The sequence below is a fragment of the Leuresthes tenuis genome, unplaced genomic scaffold (genome assembly GCF_036924035.1).
Source record: "Leuresthes tenuis unplaced genomic scaffold, fLeuTen1.0.hap1 SCAF_21, whole genome shotgun sequence".
NCBI lineage: Eukaryota > Metazoa > Chordata > Actinopteri > Atheriniformes > Atherinopsidae > Leuresthes > Leuresthes tenuis.
The window spans coordinates 700,049-717,216 of NW_027325375.1; the positions used below are offsets into that span (position 1 = coordinate 700,049).

A 17,168-nucleotide genomic window follows, 5' to 3' on the forward strand; every position below is an offset into this window, starting at 1 on the left:
AAACGCGGGCTAAAACTGGTCCATTTCAAGGCTATAAAGCAAATAAACTTTGCGTACTTGCGTTATTGTATGAAAGAATGACGTAGGTGCGTCACGTGAAACTTAAAAATGGCTTTCCTAATTATTGCGTTTGGCAGTAAAAGTTAGGCTGTTAAGATTTCCTACGCTCCCTAAAGGCAGCACCAGCCACACCTTTGACGACGCATTAATTTGGTCAATTTTACAACACAACTTGATTAAAAACTGAGGTTTGATCTTTAGTCTGATGCCCAAAGTGTTTTGTGGTAAATTTCCCCTCTATAAAGAGTAATGGCTAAACTCAGGGTGTCTGTGTGAAGGAGATTTCTTTCAGACATGGCTTTTATCACACTCCAGGGTGACATCTTTGTTTCCCGATACATTTTTGGTCATTGCTGGTTGAAAGCCGGTAAAATGTAAGAGCTGAAGGCCGCACACGTATCTGTAGAACACCACACTTGACACCAGTCTTTTTTTCCAATTCATCAGAAATTTAATTAAATATATACAACTAATCTTATTAAAGCACTGCATTTTACATTTACCACACCGAGACATCTCTCCTCTCCTGTCCACCAGCAACAGATGGTTATGATGGCGTCACTCACCTAGGAGTGATCGCATCTCTGGCTGCTGAACAACCTACAACCTGACCATTGGAAAACCAACACAAAAACAGACCATTCACCTGTTAGAACAGCTGATCTGGGCCCAGACAAAACCCGCCTCCTACAGTAGTCTGTTCGTTAAATAATGAGCAACTCAAACACATTTTCTAATCATTTCCATCACCTTGCCCCCCCGTTTCTCAGCTGGAAGTGTCCCTGTTGGAAGTTAAGGAAGCCAGTTTGATACAGGAGGTGATGCATTAACTTCAGACTCTGAATAAAGTGTCACTTTCATCCAAATCTTTCTGACAGGATTCGACATGCAACGAATGGATGATGGATCGGAGCCTTGTAAACACGTTTTCTGGAGTGGACACGCAAGCCTGGGGCAGCTTCCTCCGTCCAGGGCTTCCAGCTTCTTCTCATTTTACATGACGGCACCAGTGAGGAGGAGGAAAATGGCAGATTATTCTCAGTAACTCAGGTCACGGTAACAGAGACACCTTTGAACAACAGTCCACACAGAAAGGCGGAGGAGAGGAAAACAGCAAAGAAACAACAAAAAGAGAAAACATAATCAGGTAATCAGTGCACGCTCGGATGGTTGGTTACGCTCTACAGATCAGAGAAGCTGTCGCAGCGGCTGCTTCTGCTGTTCCTGGTTACTTCAAGGGCGAAGTCTTCAGGGGAATCATTATTCTGGATTCCATGTGCTGAATCAGAGGGACTGTGGGGGGGGAAAGGAGCAACTTTCAGCTTTTCAGAACAGAATTCATTCTTTAAACACATTTTAACCAGCTAAGCATTTATTTTACCCTCCTGAAACAACCCAAATAAAATGTGAAAGCTGGTCCAGGAACGCTGCATTTAGTGGCTTTTAGTCCTCTTTAGTCCTGCAGCTGGTGCTGACCGACAGCCTCAGCTGCAGATGTTTGTTTCTGAGAGAGAAACAACGGAAACAAACGTCTGATGCAACAGTGATTCGTGTCAGTTTCACTTTGTCCAGTGAAGGTTTGAGTTGTTTAACCGGGGTTCACACCAAAAGCAGCGTGAGCAGCCAGCTGCCATTCATTTTCAATGTAACATTACTCTCTTTACATTAATATAATGTAGTATTTTCGATGAGCAGCCGGCGTTGTGGGCTTCAAGAGTTGAGAAAGGCTCAACTTTATGCAAATGAGCAGTGATGCGATGCGACGACAGCCAATTAGGGCCGATCTGGAATCCGAAGGCGAAAAAAGGTGAAAAAAAGGCAGAAAAAATGTGGAAAAAGGCAGAAAAAATGTGGAAAAAGGCAGAAAAAATGTGGAAAAAGGCAGAAAAAAATGTGGAAAAAGGCAGAAAAAAATGTGGAAAAAGGCAGAAAAAAATGTGGAAAAAGGCAGAAAAAAATGTGGAAAAAGGCAGAAAAAAATTTGGAAAAAGGCAGAAAAAAATGTGGAAAAAGGCAGAAAAAAATTTGGAAAAGGGCAGGAAAAAATGTGGAAAGGGCAGGAAAAAAATGTGGAAAAGGGCAGGAAAAAATGTGGAAAAAGGCAGAAAAAAATGTGGAAAAAGGCAGAAAAAAATGTGGAAAAAGGCAGAAAAAAATGTGGAAAAAGGCAGGAAAAAATGTGGAAAAAGGCAGAAAAAAATGTGGAAAAAGGCAGAAAAAAATGTGGAAAAAGGCAGAAAAAATGTGGAAAAAGGCAGAAAAAATGTGGAAAAAGGCAGAAAAAAATGTGGAAAAAGGCAGAAAAAAATGTGGAAAAAGGCAGAAAAAAATGTGGAAAAAGGCAGAAAAAAATGTGGAAAGGGCAGGAAAAAAATGTGGAAAAGGGCAGGAAAAAATGTGGAAAAAGGCAGAAAAAAATGTGGAAAAAGGCAGAAAAAAATGTGGAAAAAGGCAGAAAAAAATGTGGAAAAAGGCAGAAAAAAATGTGGAAAAAGGCAGGAAAAAATGTGGAAAAAGGCAGAAAAAAATGTGGAAAAAGGCAGAAAAAAATGTGGAAAAAGGCAGAAAAAAATGTGGAAAAGGGCAGGAAAAAATGTGGAAAGGGCAGGAAAAAAATGTGGAAAAGGGCAGGAAAAAATGTGGAAAAAGGCAGAAAAAAATGTGGAAAAAGGCAGAAAAAAATGTGGAAAAAGGCAGAAAAAAATGTGGAAAAAGGCAGAAAAAAATGTGGAAAAAGGCAGAAAAAAATGTGGAAAAAGGCAGAAAAAAATGTGGAAAAAGGCAGAAAAAAATGTGGAAAAAGGCAGAAAAAAATGTGGAAAAAGGCAGAAAAAAAATGTGGAAAAAGGCAGAAAAAAATGTGGAAAAATGTGGAAAAAATGCAGAAAAAAAATTTGGAAAAATGTGGAAAAAGGCGGGAAAAAAACGGCAGAGCGCAAACACAAAGAAACACAAAGAAGGCCCAGAGTAGGATCCATGGTGAAAGAGGGAACCGATGTATGGAAGGATTATTATATATATCTGCTAGTTGCTATACATATAAGCCCCGCCCCTTTGGCCGCTTCCGGCGGCAGAAGAAGTAGAAGCGGCGGGTTGTGAGCCCCCGGTAAGACTTTAATGAAAATGTGCCGTTCTGTGACCCCCACCCCTTTGTTCAAATGTGCCGTTCTGTGACCCCCCCCCCTTTGTTCAAATGTGCCGTTCTGTGACCCCCCCCCCTTTGTTCAGCTGCTCGTCCCTGATGCTCCGAGCAGAGAGCAAAGGGACAGAAACTCAGAGCCCAGCTCAGACTCACCTGTGTAATAAACCACCTCGTCCCAACCTTCCCGCTGCCAGGCTGCGTTTCTGATGTCTTCCCTGGACTGGAGGTCCTTGTAGGCTGGAGGACGCAGACGTTCACACGTGAGTTTGACTCCAACACACACATCCTGCTTTAGTGTTAGCGGACATGTTGAACTCTGCTCACCCCATAAGTGGTGAACCGTGTACAGACTTCCGATCTGAGAGAAGAAGCCTCCCACTGCCTCCTGGTTCTGCTGCCGGATCTCAATGGCCCGGGCCCTGCCAGCATGTAAAAACGGCCCGTTACCAGGTTTTACTGCTCAGACAAGTCTCCCATTCACTGACTAACCTGCTCTGGAATCACAACAGCATCAGGAGTTTACGGAGAAAAAGTCCAATAACTTTAGAAATGCTATGAACTGAGAGGCTCAGCTTGAGAACAAAGCTCCGTCTTACCAGTAGTTTCCCCACTCGATCATCGTCCCTGGCTGAAATCACAGAAGGAAAAGCAGGACAATAAGTCATTTAACAGGTCAGGCATGGCAGGAAAAGCAGTGAATGTGATGGAAGAAAGGCAGTCACCCTGAGCTGGTACGAGCGCAGCTCGTAGATGTTGGGTCCTGGGCGGGGGACCGGTTCGTTCCAGAAGCTGAACTCCAGCAGCAGCTGGTTCCTGCGAGACAGCAGCATCTTCCCCCTCTCTGCCCGGTACTCCATGAACCCCTACAGCCAAGACAAGCCAAGACAAGCCAAGTAAGACTGGACCTGAAACTCTCGTGTCCGGTCGGGTCGTTCCAACTGGTTTCAGACACTTAAAAAGTTCTGTTTCTATGGGAAGGCCTGAGGACATGCATCTGTCCTTCCTCTGACTGTGTGCTGATCCGTCTGCACTGAACTGGGCAATAAGGCGTCCTCGGACCCTGGAACGGGCTCCAGCAGGAGGTCAGGTGAGACAATAAGACCCTGAGTCTCAATGAGATTTTACCTGCAGAAATAAAGCTTAATAACGCTCTAACCCAGGGGTCGGGAACCTGTGGCTCTTTTGATGACTGCATCTGGCTCGCAGATAAAACTAAATATTCTCACTTGTTTTAATCCATCCATCGATTTTTCATGTCCTGTTCAGGGCTGCAGGAGCAGTTGTCCATTATTTTAATTGGATGATACTGGACTACGTTGGCCGTTGTAAAACAGGTAAACGCCCCCTTTTGAATCAGTCTGCTCGGTCATTAGCTCAAAGCTAACCCTTCGACGAAGAAGATGGCGAAAAGAAAAAAAGATGACGAGTATCGTACATTTCAGGCCGAATGGACTGAAGAATTCGCCTTTGTGGAGAGAGCAAATTCTGCGGTGTGTCTAATTTGCAAAGACAAAATTACATCGATGAAACGGCCGAAAAAAACGCGCCATGCTACCTTTGCATCAAAATACCCGGCAGGAGACAGCAGAAAGAAAGCGTGCCAAGAGCTACTGAGCAGGGTACAAGCTAGAGCTACTGAGCAGGGTACAAGCTAGAGCTACTGAGCAGGGTACAAGCTAGAGCTACTGAGCAGGGTACAAGCTAGAGCTACTGAGCAGGGTACAAGCTAGAGCTACTGAGCAGGGTACAAGCTAGAGCTACTGAGCAGGGTACAAGCTAGAGCTACTGAGCAGGGTACAAGCTAGAGCTACTGAGCAGGGTACAAGCCAGAGCTACTGAGCAGGGTACAAGCTAGAGCTACTGAGCAGGGTACAAGCTAGAGCTACTGAGCAGGGTACAAGCTAGAGCTACTGAGCAGGGTACAAGCTAGAGCTACTGAGCAGGGTACAAGCTAGAGCTACTGAGCATGGTACAAGCTAGAGCTACTGAGCAGGGTACAAGCCAGAGCTACTGAGCAGAGTACAAGCTAGAGCTACTGAGCAGGGTACAAGCTAGAGCTACTGAGCAGGGTACAAGCTAGCGCTACTGAGCAGGGTACAAGCTAGAGCTACTGAGCAGGGTACAAGCCAGAGCTACTGAGCAGGGTACAAGCCAGAGCTACTGAGCAGGGTACAAGCTAGAGCTACTGAGCAGGGTACAAGCTAGAGCTACTGAGCAGGGTACAAGCTAGAGCTACTGAGCAGGGTACAAGCTAGAGCTACTGAGCAGGGTACAAGCCAGAGCTACTGAGCAGGGTACAAGCTAGAGCTACTGAGCAGGGTACAAGCTAGAGCTACCGAGCAGGGTACAAGCTAGAGCTACTGAGCAGGGTACAAGCTAGAGCTACTGAGCAGGGTACAAGCTAGAGCTACTGAGCAGGGTACAAGCCAGAGCTACTGAGCAGGGTACAAGCCAGAGCTACTGAGCAGGGTACAAGCCAGAGCTACTGAGCAGGGTACAAGCTAGAGCTACTGAGCAGGGTACAAGCTAGAGCTACTGAGCAGGGTACAAGCTAGAGCTACTGAGCATGGTACAAGCTAGAGCTACTGAGCAGGGTACAAGCTAGAGCTACTGAGCAGGGTACAAGCTAGAGCTACTGAGCAGGGTACAAGCTAGAGCTATTGAGCAGGGTACAAGCTAGAGCTACTGAGCAGGGTACAAGCAAGAGCTACTGAGCAGGGTACAAGCCAGAGCTACTGAGCAGGGTACAAGCTAGAGCTACTGAGCAGGGTACAAGCTAGAGCTACTGAGCAGGGTACAAGCTAGAGCTACTGAGCAGGGTACAAGCTAGAGCTACTGAGCAGGGTACAAGCTAGAGCTACTGAGCAGGGTACAAGCTAGAGCTACTGAGCAGGGTACAAGCTAGCCAGCAGCAACCCGGCAAGGTGACTATAATTCCGCTAGCTTTGCTGGATCTTTAGCAATAGTGAGGAACGGAAAACCATTCACAGATGGCGAGTATGCTAATAAATAATATGCTAATATAATATGCTAATAAATAATATGCTAATATATGCTAATAAAATATGCTAATATGTGCTAGTAAATAATATGCTAATATAATATGCTAATAAATTCAGAGGCTTATTATACTGACATTTAGTTGAATTCACTTTTAAAATATATTATATGGCTCTCATTGAAATAAATTTCCAAATTTTTTGCTTTCATGGCTCTCTTAGTCAAAAAGGTTCCCGACCCCTGCTCTAAACTGTGAGAATATTCCTTATATCTGTGTGCAGCCTTGTTGGCATCAGAGCAAGTGATTGATCTGGAGCAGTGGCAGCATCCTCTGCCTGCTGCAGAGGGCCTACTCTCATCTGGACGAGGGGAGCAGCGAGCGCACATCTGGCTTCCAGCGCACATCTGGGCCCTGCCACATGTTAAAGATGGACGGGACGGGCAGTACAGGAGCCTGGTGGAGGTCCAACCGCCTACAGCTGGACACCTGCAAGACTAAGGAGACTGTGGTGGACTTCAGAGGGAGGAAACCACAGCTCCAACAGGTGGGCAGGACGTATGAACATCTGGGGCTGCAGCTGGATGACAGGTTGGACCGGACAGCAGTTCAGTGGCAGCCTGCTGTCTCAGTCCTGCTCCACCAACAGCCTGAAGAACTCCATCAGGCTGTACAGCAGCTCTCAGTGATGGTGCTTCTGCTATTTCTACGGTCACTTTATATATTTTTAAATAGTTTATAGTTGTGCAAAACATTTTATTTCTACAGTTACTTCATAGTTTTTGTATAGATCCTAATGTATGTTACTTTTTGCTGCTGGATGCTTGAATTTCCTTAGAAATTCAATAAAATATCCATCAATCTTCTGAAGATTAAACATTAAAAAAATGTAGAAAAGAAACTTAATGCATCAACATTTTTGTAAAGGAGCTAAAAACAGCTGGAAAACCAGTGCTAAAGGTGCAGAAACACATGGACAGAAACTGGCGTTTTCAGGGTGCATGCTGGGAACTCTGGCCTCCAGGGCAGAACCAATCAGAGCCCCCCGTTACCTTGTTCTGCCGGAGTTTGCTCATGACCTCGGTGAGAGCCGGGTATCCTCCCCGATATCTCCACAGGTGAACTGGAACAGAAGGAGCAGAAGAGCCAGAAATGAAGCAGCTCTGTGTCCTCCGGGGACAGAAACTCTTACACATCTGGGGACAGAAACTCTTTCACACATCTGGGGACAGAAACTCTACACATCTGGGGACAGAAACTCTTTCACACATCTGTCCGGGGACAGAAAGTCTTTCACACATCTGGGGACAGAAACTCTTTCACACATCTGTCCGGGGACAGAAACTCTTTCACACATCTGTCCGGGGACAGAAACTCTTTCACACATCTGTCCGGGGACAGAAACTCTTTCACACATCTGTCCGGGGACAGAAACTCTTTCACACATCTGTCCGGGGACAGAAACTCTTTCACACATCTGTCCGGGGACAGAAACTCTTTCACACATCTGTCCGGGGACAGAAACTCTTTCACACATCTGTCCGGGGACAGAAACTCTTTCACACATCTGTCCGGGGACAGAAACTCTTTCACACATCTGTCCGGGGACAGAAACTCTTTCACACATCTGTCCGGGGACAGAAACTCTTTCACACATCTGTCCGGGGACAGAAACTCTTTCACACATCTGTCCGGGGACAGAAACTCTTTCACACATCTGTCCGGGGACAGAAACTCTTTCACACATCTGTCCGGGGACAGAAACTCTTTCACACATCTGTCCGGGGACAGAAACTCTTTCACACATCTGTCCGGGGACAGAAACTCTTTCACACATCTGTCCGGGGACAGAAACTCTTTCACACATCTGTCCGGGGACAGAAACTCTTTCACACATCTGTCCGGGGACAGAAACTCTTTCACACATCTGTCCGGGGACAGAAACTCTTTCACACATCTGTCCGGGGACAGAAACTCTTTCACACATCTGTCCGGGGACAGAAACTCTTTCACACATCTGTCCGGGGACAGAAACTCTTTCACACATCTGTCCGGGGACAGAAACTCTTTCACACATCTGTCCGGGGACAGAAACTCTTTCACACATCTGTCCGGGGACAGAAACTCTTTCACACATCTGTCCGGGGACAGAAACTCTTTCACACATCTGTCCGGGGACAGAAACTCTTTCACACATCTGTCCGGGGACAGAAACTCTTTCACACATCTGTCCGGGGACAGAAACTCTTTCACACATCTGTCCGGGGACAGAAACTCTTTCACACATCTGTCCGGGGACAGAAACTCTTTCACACATCTGTCCGGGGACAGAAACTCTTTCACACATCTGTCCGGGGACAGAAACTCTACACATCTGGGGACAGAAACTCTACACATCTGGGGACAGAAACTCTACACATCTGGGGACAGAAACTCTACACATCTGGGGACAGAAACTCTACACATCTGGGGACAGAAACTCTACACATCTGGGGACAGAAACTCTTACACATCTGGGGACAGAAACTCTTACACATCTGGGGACAGAAACTCTTTCACATCTGGGGACAGAAACTCTTTCACATCTGGGGACAGAAACTCTTTCACACACATCTGGGGACAGAAACTCTTTCACACACATCTGGGGACAGAAACTCTTTCACACACATCTGGGGACAGAAACTCTTTCACACACATCTGGGGACAGAAACTCTTTCACACACATCTGGGGACAGAAACTCTTTCACACACATCTGGGGACAGAAACTCTTTCACACACATCTGGGGACAGAAACTCTTTCACACACATCTGGGGACAGAAACTCTTTCACACACATCTGGGGACAGAAACTCTTTCACACACATCTGGGGACAGAAACTCTTTCACACATCTGGGGACAGAAACTCTTTCACACATCTGGGGACAGAAACTCTTTCACACATCTGGGGACAGAAACTCTTTCACACATCTGGGGACAGAAACTCTTTCACACATCTGGGGACAGAAACTCTTTCACACATCTGGGGACAGAAACTCTTTCACACATCTGGGGACAGAAACTCTTTCACACATCTGGGGACAGAAACTCTTTCACACATCTGGGGACAGAAACTCTTTCACACATCTGGGGACAGAAACTCTTTCACACATCTGGGGACAGAAACTCTTTCACACATCTGGGGACAGAAACTCTTTCACACATCTGGGGACAGAAACTCTTTCACACATCTGGGGACAGAAACTCTTTCACACATCTGGGGACAGAAACTCTCACACATCTGGGGACAGAAACTCTCACACATCTGGGGACAGAAACTCTCACACATCTGGGGACAGAAACTCTCTCACATCTGGGGACAGAAACTCTTTCACATCTGGGGACAGAAACTCTTTCACACATCTGGGGACAGAAACTCTTTCACACATCTGGGGACAGAAACTCTTTCACACATCTGGGGACAGAAACTCTTTCACACATCTGGGGACAGAAACTCTTTCACACATCTGGGGACAGAAACTCTCTCACATCTGGGGACAGAAACTCTCTCACATCTGGGGACAGAAACTCTCTCACATCTGGGGACAGAAACTCTTTCACACATCTGGGGACAGAAACTCTTTCACATCTGGGGACAGAAACTCTTTCACACATCTGGGGACAGAAACTCTTTCACACATCTGGGGACAGAAACTCTTTCACACATCTGGGGACAGAAACTCTTTCACACATCTGGGGACAGAAACTCTTTCACACATCTGGGGACAGAAACTCTTTCACACATCTGGGGACAGAAACTCTCACACATCTGGGGACAGAAACTCTTTCACACATCTGGGGACAGAAACTCTTTCACATCTGGGGACAGAAACTCTTTCACATCTGGGGACAGAAACTCTTTCACACATCTGGGGACAGAAACTCTCTCACATCTGGGGACAGAAACTCTTTCACACACATCTGGGGACAGAAACTCTTTCACATCTGGGGACAGAAACTCTACACATCTGGGGACAGAAACTCTACACATCTGGGGACAGAAACTCTACACATCTGGGGACAGAAACTCTACACATCTGGGGACAGAAACTCTACACATCTGGGGACAGGTCTCTTTACACCTGTTCCAGCAGAAAACGCTGCGGAAGGAGACAGAAATAAACCCGCAGAGCAGCTGGAATCTGCTGACAGAAACCCCAGAGAGTCCCTCAAACTGCAAATAAAAGTCTGGAAACAAACAAACGGACCAATATTCCAGACTGGTTGCTTCTTCTTTACTTCTTCTTCTTCTCCCCGTTTCTCCGCTATCATTTTTCAGGGCTAAGAACTTAAGATGTCAGCGTGCCGTTTCCTTTAAAACCTGCAGGCTTCGGGTCGACTGCTTTCAGCTCAGAGAGCAAAAGAATCCGTTTTACTCTCTCTTTGTTTCCCGGTTTAAGCTGCCATCTCTCGCCCTTCACCTGCAGGTTAATCAGCAGCAATAATGAGGCTCTTACCTGCCTGATCCTGCTCTCCATACCATGTGTTCCAGGTGCCCACCAGCTCACACGGGTATTCAGGGTCGGCGTGAATGGAGGGCAGCACGGCCTCACTGGGAACACAGACGTATAAGGAAGCTAAATATCTGCACCAAACCAGGCTTTGAGAAGAAGAGATTCTTTAAGGAAGAGGCACTTTCTTACCACAGATCGTTGTAGGCATCAAGGCACTCTGGTTTGACATTGTGAACTGTGGGAAACAGAACCGAGTCGGTAACAGAGCATTTAACGGGCCGCGTATGACTCTTTTAAGGTGTGCCACGTGAACAGTCACAAACGAAACATACACTGGATTTTGTACAGATTGTTGTCTTCTTTCTTGGCGATCAGATGAGAGTGAGCGTCTTTTCTTGGGTCAACTTTTCTAACAAAAAGAGATTTGAACCCTGAGAGGCTCCTGTGGTGGAATAAGAGAACACAAGTTGGGGAGGAAGAAGAACAGCTCTGCTACACAGTACAGAAAAGCTCTCAACAATGCATTTCATTCATGACCTTCAACGTGAGGCCATGCAATCTTACGCCAGATACACTACAATGAGTTTAAAATGAGTTTAAAGGGAATTACACAAGTCTGTTGTCGCCACAGGTTCAGAAACGGTGCACCTTTTAAATCAAAGAACTGGCTTTTCAGAGATCTTTAGACTGGCATGCTGGTAACAGAGCCCTGTTTGATATTAAGTTGGTATGTTGGTCTCAGGATTTGGCTGGAAGCAGAGCAGCCAGTCATCAGCTGCTCATAAGCAGGAGATTAGCCTTCTGAGCAGCCTTTCCATGTAATTACCTGAATCTAACAGGAAGTCTCTGTTTACTGGGACTCTTTCACACCATTGTTTGTAGAACAAACACGTGTTTTCTTATATAAACACCATCAACAACACACTCAGCTGTCGCCTCGACTTTATTACTTTATTCCATAAATAAATATATATATATATATATATCTAAGGGATTCACTGGCCAAATACTCCGTTTCCATCGTATCCGTTAAAAGAGACGCGTCTGCCTGAAGTCTCTAAATCATTGATCAGAACAAGTGTTGCTTTGCAGCGTTTCCCTGCGTTGTGACCTTGAAGTTAAACCAGTTTGGGACTGACACTCAGCTGTGATTTTTCAGCCCACGCCGTCCTTCGACGGACAGGCAGCGTAAAGTTGCACTGTGGCTCACACAAGGAAAAAAAACACAAACACCGCTGACTTTTAGGTACGATCATTCCAGGGTAATAACTGGTATAAAGTTAGCAAGTTTAGAGCTAACGAGGCTAACGCTAGCTACGTTGCAGTGCCTTCAAAACGTGCCAACGTCCCTACGTTAGTCTTCGCTCCAGCGTTAGCTTAGCCAGCTAGCCTACGGTAGCCTTCGCTCCAGCGTTAGCTTAGCCAGCTAGCCTATGGTAGTCTTCGCTCCAGCGTTAGCTTAGCCAGCTAGCCTACGTTAGCCTTCGCTCCAGTGTTAGCTTAGCAAGCTAGCCTACGTTAGGCTTCGCTCCAGCGTTAGCTTAGCCAGCTAGCCTACGTTAGTCTTCGCTCCAGCGTTAGCTTAGCCAGCTAGCCTACCACAGACCGTCGTTCCTGTAAGCTATGCTGGAGTTAAACACGCTTTTTTCAGCTGCAAACTGTGTGTATCGGCAAAAGAGATCTGTGCAAGTCTAACCTGAAGGCAACGGCGACCGGTCCGTTTCCCTGAAGCCCGTGTTTCGTCTTATGAAGGCCTTTGCCTACTCTTTGAAGGACTTGGGTCGCCATCTTTCCCTGAAAGCATCTGAGAGGTTTGGTGGTGGTTTGACACGGCTTCAGCCGCAGTCCGGGCTGTTCCCGGACCAGCTGACACAGTAACGTAAGCCCAGGTGAACGTTATGTTGTCCGTTAACGCGGTGCGCTTCATTAAAATCACGGACATCCCATAATAAGGAGTTTCTGCTGATTTAGGTCCAGTTCTCTGCCGTTGACTTTGGGTTATTCAAGGCTTTAAAGTGTCAAACTGCGCTGTTTGTACAGTTTAATCCACATTCTCACACCCAAATAAAACGTGGCATTGCTCAGAGGGGGCAAAATATTAATAATAATTACCAAGTTAAGCTGTTGGTTTGTGCACTGTCCTGCACGTGCACATTTCAGTGAACGGATAAGCTACATCAGACATTATTTAACACATAAACCTGCCTCAGAGGTGATAAAAAAGTGGAATTTTTCACTGTATTCTTCTGTATTTTTCACTGTAGTCTGTTTTCTTTCTTTCTTTTTTCTTAGATGATAAAGAGAAACACGTTTGTGATCAAAACAATTCATTCTCATTGAGATTTATTCAGAATTTAGTTTCACACACACACACAAAACTGGCATTTAAACTTTTATCTACATTAACACATGAAACAAACACACTGGAGTTGAACTGAAACAAAAGAAAAGCAGGTTTCCATCATGAGGTGGACGTTGGTGCTGACGGGGACTCGGGGGACGCAGATATGTTGAGCTCCTGCAGTTTCTCTGATAACGTGGTTTGCTCTTCAAGCAGGGAGTCAGCCAGCGGCTCCACAAACTCAGTCCCAGCAACTCTCTTCCCTGTCAGGGGATCCACCACACGTCCCACTTTGTACACGATCTCGGCCACTTGGTGCTTCACGTGTTTGGCTCTGGCCTCAGGCAGAGCCTTGAGCAGGACTACATCTCCCATGGTGCACTGCTGCAAAGCATCGTGGGCAAAGTAGGTCTTCCTTTTGTTGTGGTACTGTGGATGAAAAGGGGGAAAACGCTGAGATCATTTTAGGGAAGGAGCGGCAGGCTTTAGCTTGATTTTAAAACCATTTAGCAAAGCAAGAAACACACTGTTCTCTTTCCTGTGTGACATGTGACACCAATCTTGGCATTTAGAAGCCTTCCCAGCTCGAGAGCGAACTGTCAGACTGCCAGCCAGCGTCTTTAAAATTAGAAACGACAGCAAAGTTCTCTCAAATGTGAAGCTGAGACTCTGCTAAATGTTTTAAGTGCGATATCCTGCACATATACTGATAGTGACTGGATAGTGTGGTGGTAAGATTGCCCCTTTACCCTAACTGTGTTTGGATAAAAGCGTCTGCTAAATACATAAATAAACATATACTGATCCACAGAATTCCCCAATTTCTTACTATTTCACACCGGTGCAAAAAAAAAGATGAATGGCATGTTTGCTGAATTAAATATATATATATATATATATATATATATATATTATTAGTCAAGCTAAGGAGCAAAAAAAAGGACATCTTTGAAATGTGCACCAAATTATATTTTATATTTTATTTGTGGCACATTTCATGTACAAAACAATTCAAAGTCTTTCCATAAAATAAAAGCATTGCAGCAGGAAGTGGAAGAAACATTAAAAATACATAAAAGAATATAAAAAGAAAGAAATAATATAATTAAAATGAGTTGAAATGATTAAAAACAAGCAACAGTCTGGATAAGTTAACAGATATCGTGCAGATTTCATGCATAGACACATGAGAAAATAAATGTTTTTAACCTGGATTTAAAAATCTCTCCATTTGGTGACAGTTTAATCTTTAATCTCTGGGTTAATCTAACCTAACCTAAGTTTAACCCTATCTCTGGCAGTTTGTTCCACTTGTTTGCAGCATAGCAGCTAAATGCTGCTTCTCCATGTTTAGTCTGGACTCTGGACTGGACCAGCTGACCCGAGTCCTTGGATCTAAGAGCTCTGCTGGGTTTATATTCTCTGAACATATCACAGATTCTGGGATTTATAAACCATCAGCAGGCTTTTAACATCTATTCTGTGACTGACTGGAAGCCAGAGTAAAGACTTTAAAGCTGCTGTGATGTGTTCAGGTGTCTTAGTGTCCCTTTGCTTTATAATAAAAAGTAAAACTGTGAAACATTCACCTTAAGCAGGTAGGGGTCCAGCACCAGCCTCGTGACTCTCACTTTGGCGGTTTTGTGCATCTTGGTCCCGATCACTTTGCCAATGATCCATTTGGCATGGACTGACGCATGTTTGACGGACATTCTGCTCTGCTTCACCAAACCCTGCTACAGAGAGCGATATAATGACGTGTGAGCTCCGTCACAGTTTGTTATTCACCCACCAACAACATGTCAAACCTGGTGTTTACCTCGATATAAAACCGTTCAGTTTGTTTTACCAGAAACAAGAACCGAATCTGTGAAGATGCACTTTATCAAACGACGATGACGTAAGACAAAGAGCGGAAACAGCAGCCATTAAAACAATGATTCCCGCTCCATTCAGACTCTGTTTGCCTGTGGCAGAAAAGAACAGCCAGAACAGGAGGTTAGACACCGTAACTCACCGAAAGTAAGAAGTTTAGAAGGTCAAAAATCCTTCAGCAGCAGGGATCCTCCATGCTGATCAGACCGGCTCGTGTTGATGACGTAACTACGGCGAGTTATGAGGGACAAGCGCTTCGCGGCGTGTTTTCATTGTTTTTCGTTTTTGTTCCCGTTACATTTCACATGTTTTGATTAAATGTTGTGTAAACAGACAACCCTGTATGTAATGGCACCGGTTTGCTTTTATTTTCGCTTTCGTTAAGGTTAAAATCAAGTAAATCAATTAATTCAGTTCAACTCTGATATTTTTGACTCCTTAAAGCACGAGTTTTGACAGACTGCTTTAATGTGCCCCTTAACTAAGAAATGCAAGTGTTCATTTTAGCCACAAGGCGGCAGCAGAGAAACATTTCTCTATAATTCAGGAATGCACAAAAAGAAGAGGGTTCGGCACGTGCTCGGAGTGGTGCAAATCATTTCTAAAAGGCACTGCACCTGTTTAGGAAAGTTAGAGGCAAAACGTAACGCCAAGCATTGCCAGAGATGTTCATTTGCAACATCTATAATAGCAGTACGACATCCTTTGTGAGAAATAATATCTAATATCTAATAAAACTGTGATCATAAAAAAGCTGAGAGAGGAGCCCTGGTACCTTTTCCCCTCAAGATACAACCTCACCCAGGCAGAATTTGTCTTGAATGCAACTTTATGATGATTCCTGTCATTAAACTAGCTGTAAACAGCAATCTTTGCACCTAATTTATGAAACATCCACATATATCGTCCTGGTAAGAGCAATCTGAAGTTACAGTCAATACTACGACTCAGAGCTGGCAGATGCTTTGAGGTGAATGAGTCAGGATTCAGCTGATGTTCAGGGGTTTCATTTCAGGAGTCTCTGTACTAACTTCTGCTAACTATCAACCAAACTCACAACCCAGCTGAGGCAGACATATGCAGGGGATTCGGTCAGAAACTGGAAATTTGAGCTGATGCTGATGAGTGAAAAGTCCAGAGCTCACATAATTAAATAAGAGGAGGCCGTTAATGCCGACCCATAGTTGTAGATATATCATATATCTATCATTAAGATCGCTGCAGTATTCCCCCGTGGGAGTCTCCTCCTTCAATGACGAAGGCTGATTTTAATTCAATTATGAGGATCATTTTAACAAGAAAATCACTCTGTTATCTTGTGAAGATGATCTTTTGTTTTATCTGGAGTTTATCAGAAGGAAACAAGGTGTTTGCCATCGATACTGTGAATTATCGGGTTACATGCTGCCATTCCGACATTGGCCTCCAATTGTCGGAATGGCGACACTTAATTTTTTATCAAACGTCCCGCCATTCCGACACTTTTTTCCTCCTATGGTCGGAATGGCGGTATGTTTTTTTTTTTTTTTTTAACATACCGCCATTCCGACAGTTCCTTTTAATAGTTTTACCCAAAACATTTTACACAAATGAAGGCTGATATACCGGCGCGCGTATTTGCGCCGGTATATCAGCCTATCAGCCCATGCGTCTTTTGCAGCTGTCATCATATGCAAAAGTAATAATTGCAATTACAGATATCACGGCTACTGCACAGGACACCGTTGCGAGCACTCTGCCTTGCCTTGCCAATAGGAGTGGAGAGAAATGACAGCATAGAACGTATAAAACACAACAAAATGCAGTAAAAACGTTTATTCATGTAATTCACGTGATTTATGAGTACTCGCTCCAATTATGGGAAGCGCGGATGGGCTTTGCGCATTTGGCACAAACACACAGCTTTATACAGCCTGTTGATATCTTAAGGACCTAACTGGTCACACCTGGGAGTAAATGTCATGTAGAGAGTTTTTACATGACATTACAGCTGAACATATAGCTTTCATCCACATTCCAACGTGGGAGAGCCCGAAGACGCATGTGCCAGACGCACAGAGGCATGCGTAAAACCAATTTTGACCACTTCATGCTGTTTATTTGCTTTCTTTTAGTTAACTTTCGTTTCTTTTGGATTCTTGTGCGTGTTATGGAGCCGTTTCGGTCCATGTTTGTAAGCCTTTTTTTCCTGGTTTAAATTTTCGGAAGTTGAAACAAGTGGCATTGGAGTGTGTGACTAAAAACCACCGCGGTCTGCTTC

General features: G+C 44.8%; 2 protein-coding genes across 2 annotated transcripts; both read right to left on the minus strand.

Moving 5' to 3' along the window:
* Positions 1–488: 488 nt before the first annotated feature.
* Positions 489–12,632, minus strand: LOC140279809 (protein NipSnap homolog 2-like). Its single transcript, XM_072375006.1, has 10 exons — positions 12,389–12,632; positions 11,025–11,134; positions 10,882–10,927; positions 10,696–10,790; positions 7,253–7,323; positions 3,925–4,065; positions 3,799–3,830; positions 3,527–3,621; positions 3,356–3,439; positions 489–1,353 (listed from the first exon to the last, which is right to left on the minus strand). The coding sequence occupies exons 1-10, from the start codon at positions 12,478–12,480 to the stop codon at positions 1,289–1,291; spliced, it is 831 nt and encodes a 276-aa protein (XP_072231107.1). The 5' UTR covers positions 12,481–12,632; the 3' UTR covers positions 489–1,288.
* Positions 12,633–13,041: 409 nt separating this feature from the next.
* Positions 13,042–15,135, minus strand: mrps17 (mitochondrial ribosomal protein S17). The gene is made up of 3 exons (XM_072375007.1): positions 15,051–15,135; positions 14,623–14,766; positions 13,042–13,462 (listed from the first exon to the last, which is right to left on the minus strand). Exons 2-3 carry the CDS (start codon positions 14,743–14,745, stop codon positions 13,154–13,156), a joined length of 432 nt encoding a protein of 143 aa, XP_072231108.1. The 5' UTR covers positions 14,746–14,766; positions 15,051–15,135; the 3' UTR covers positions 13,042–13,153.
* Positions 15,136–17,168: the final 2,033 nt, after the last annotated feature.

Excerpts from the sequence above, each read along its gene's own strand:
- LOC140279809 (XM_072375006.1), bottom strand. The coding sequence starts at position 12,480 with ATGGCGACCCAAGTCCTTCAAAGAGTAGGCAAAGGCCTTCATAAGACG. Across the intron at positions 10,928-11,024 it reads CAATCTGTACAAAATCCAGT|TTCACAATGTCAAACCAGAG; the intron begins GTATGTTTCGTT and ends TGTTTCCCACAG. Across the intron at positions 1,354-3,355 it reads CGAGGTGGTTTATTACACAG|TCCCTCTGATTCAGCACATG; the intron begins GTGAGTCTGAGC and ends CCCCCCCCACAG.
- mrps17 (XM_072375007.1), bottom strand. The coding sequence starts at position 14,745 with ATGTCCGTCAAACATGCGTCAGTCCATGCCAAATGGATCATTGGCAAA. Across the intron at positions 13,463-14,622 it reads TGGACCCCTACCTGCTTAAG|TACCACAACAAAAGGAAGAC; the intron begins GTGAATGTTTCA and ends TTTCATCCACAG.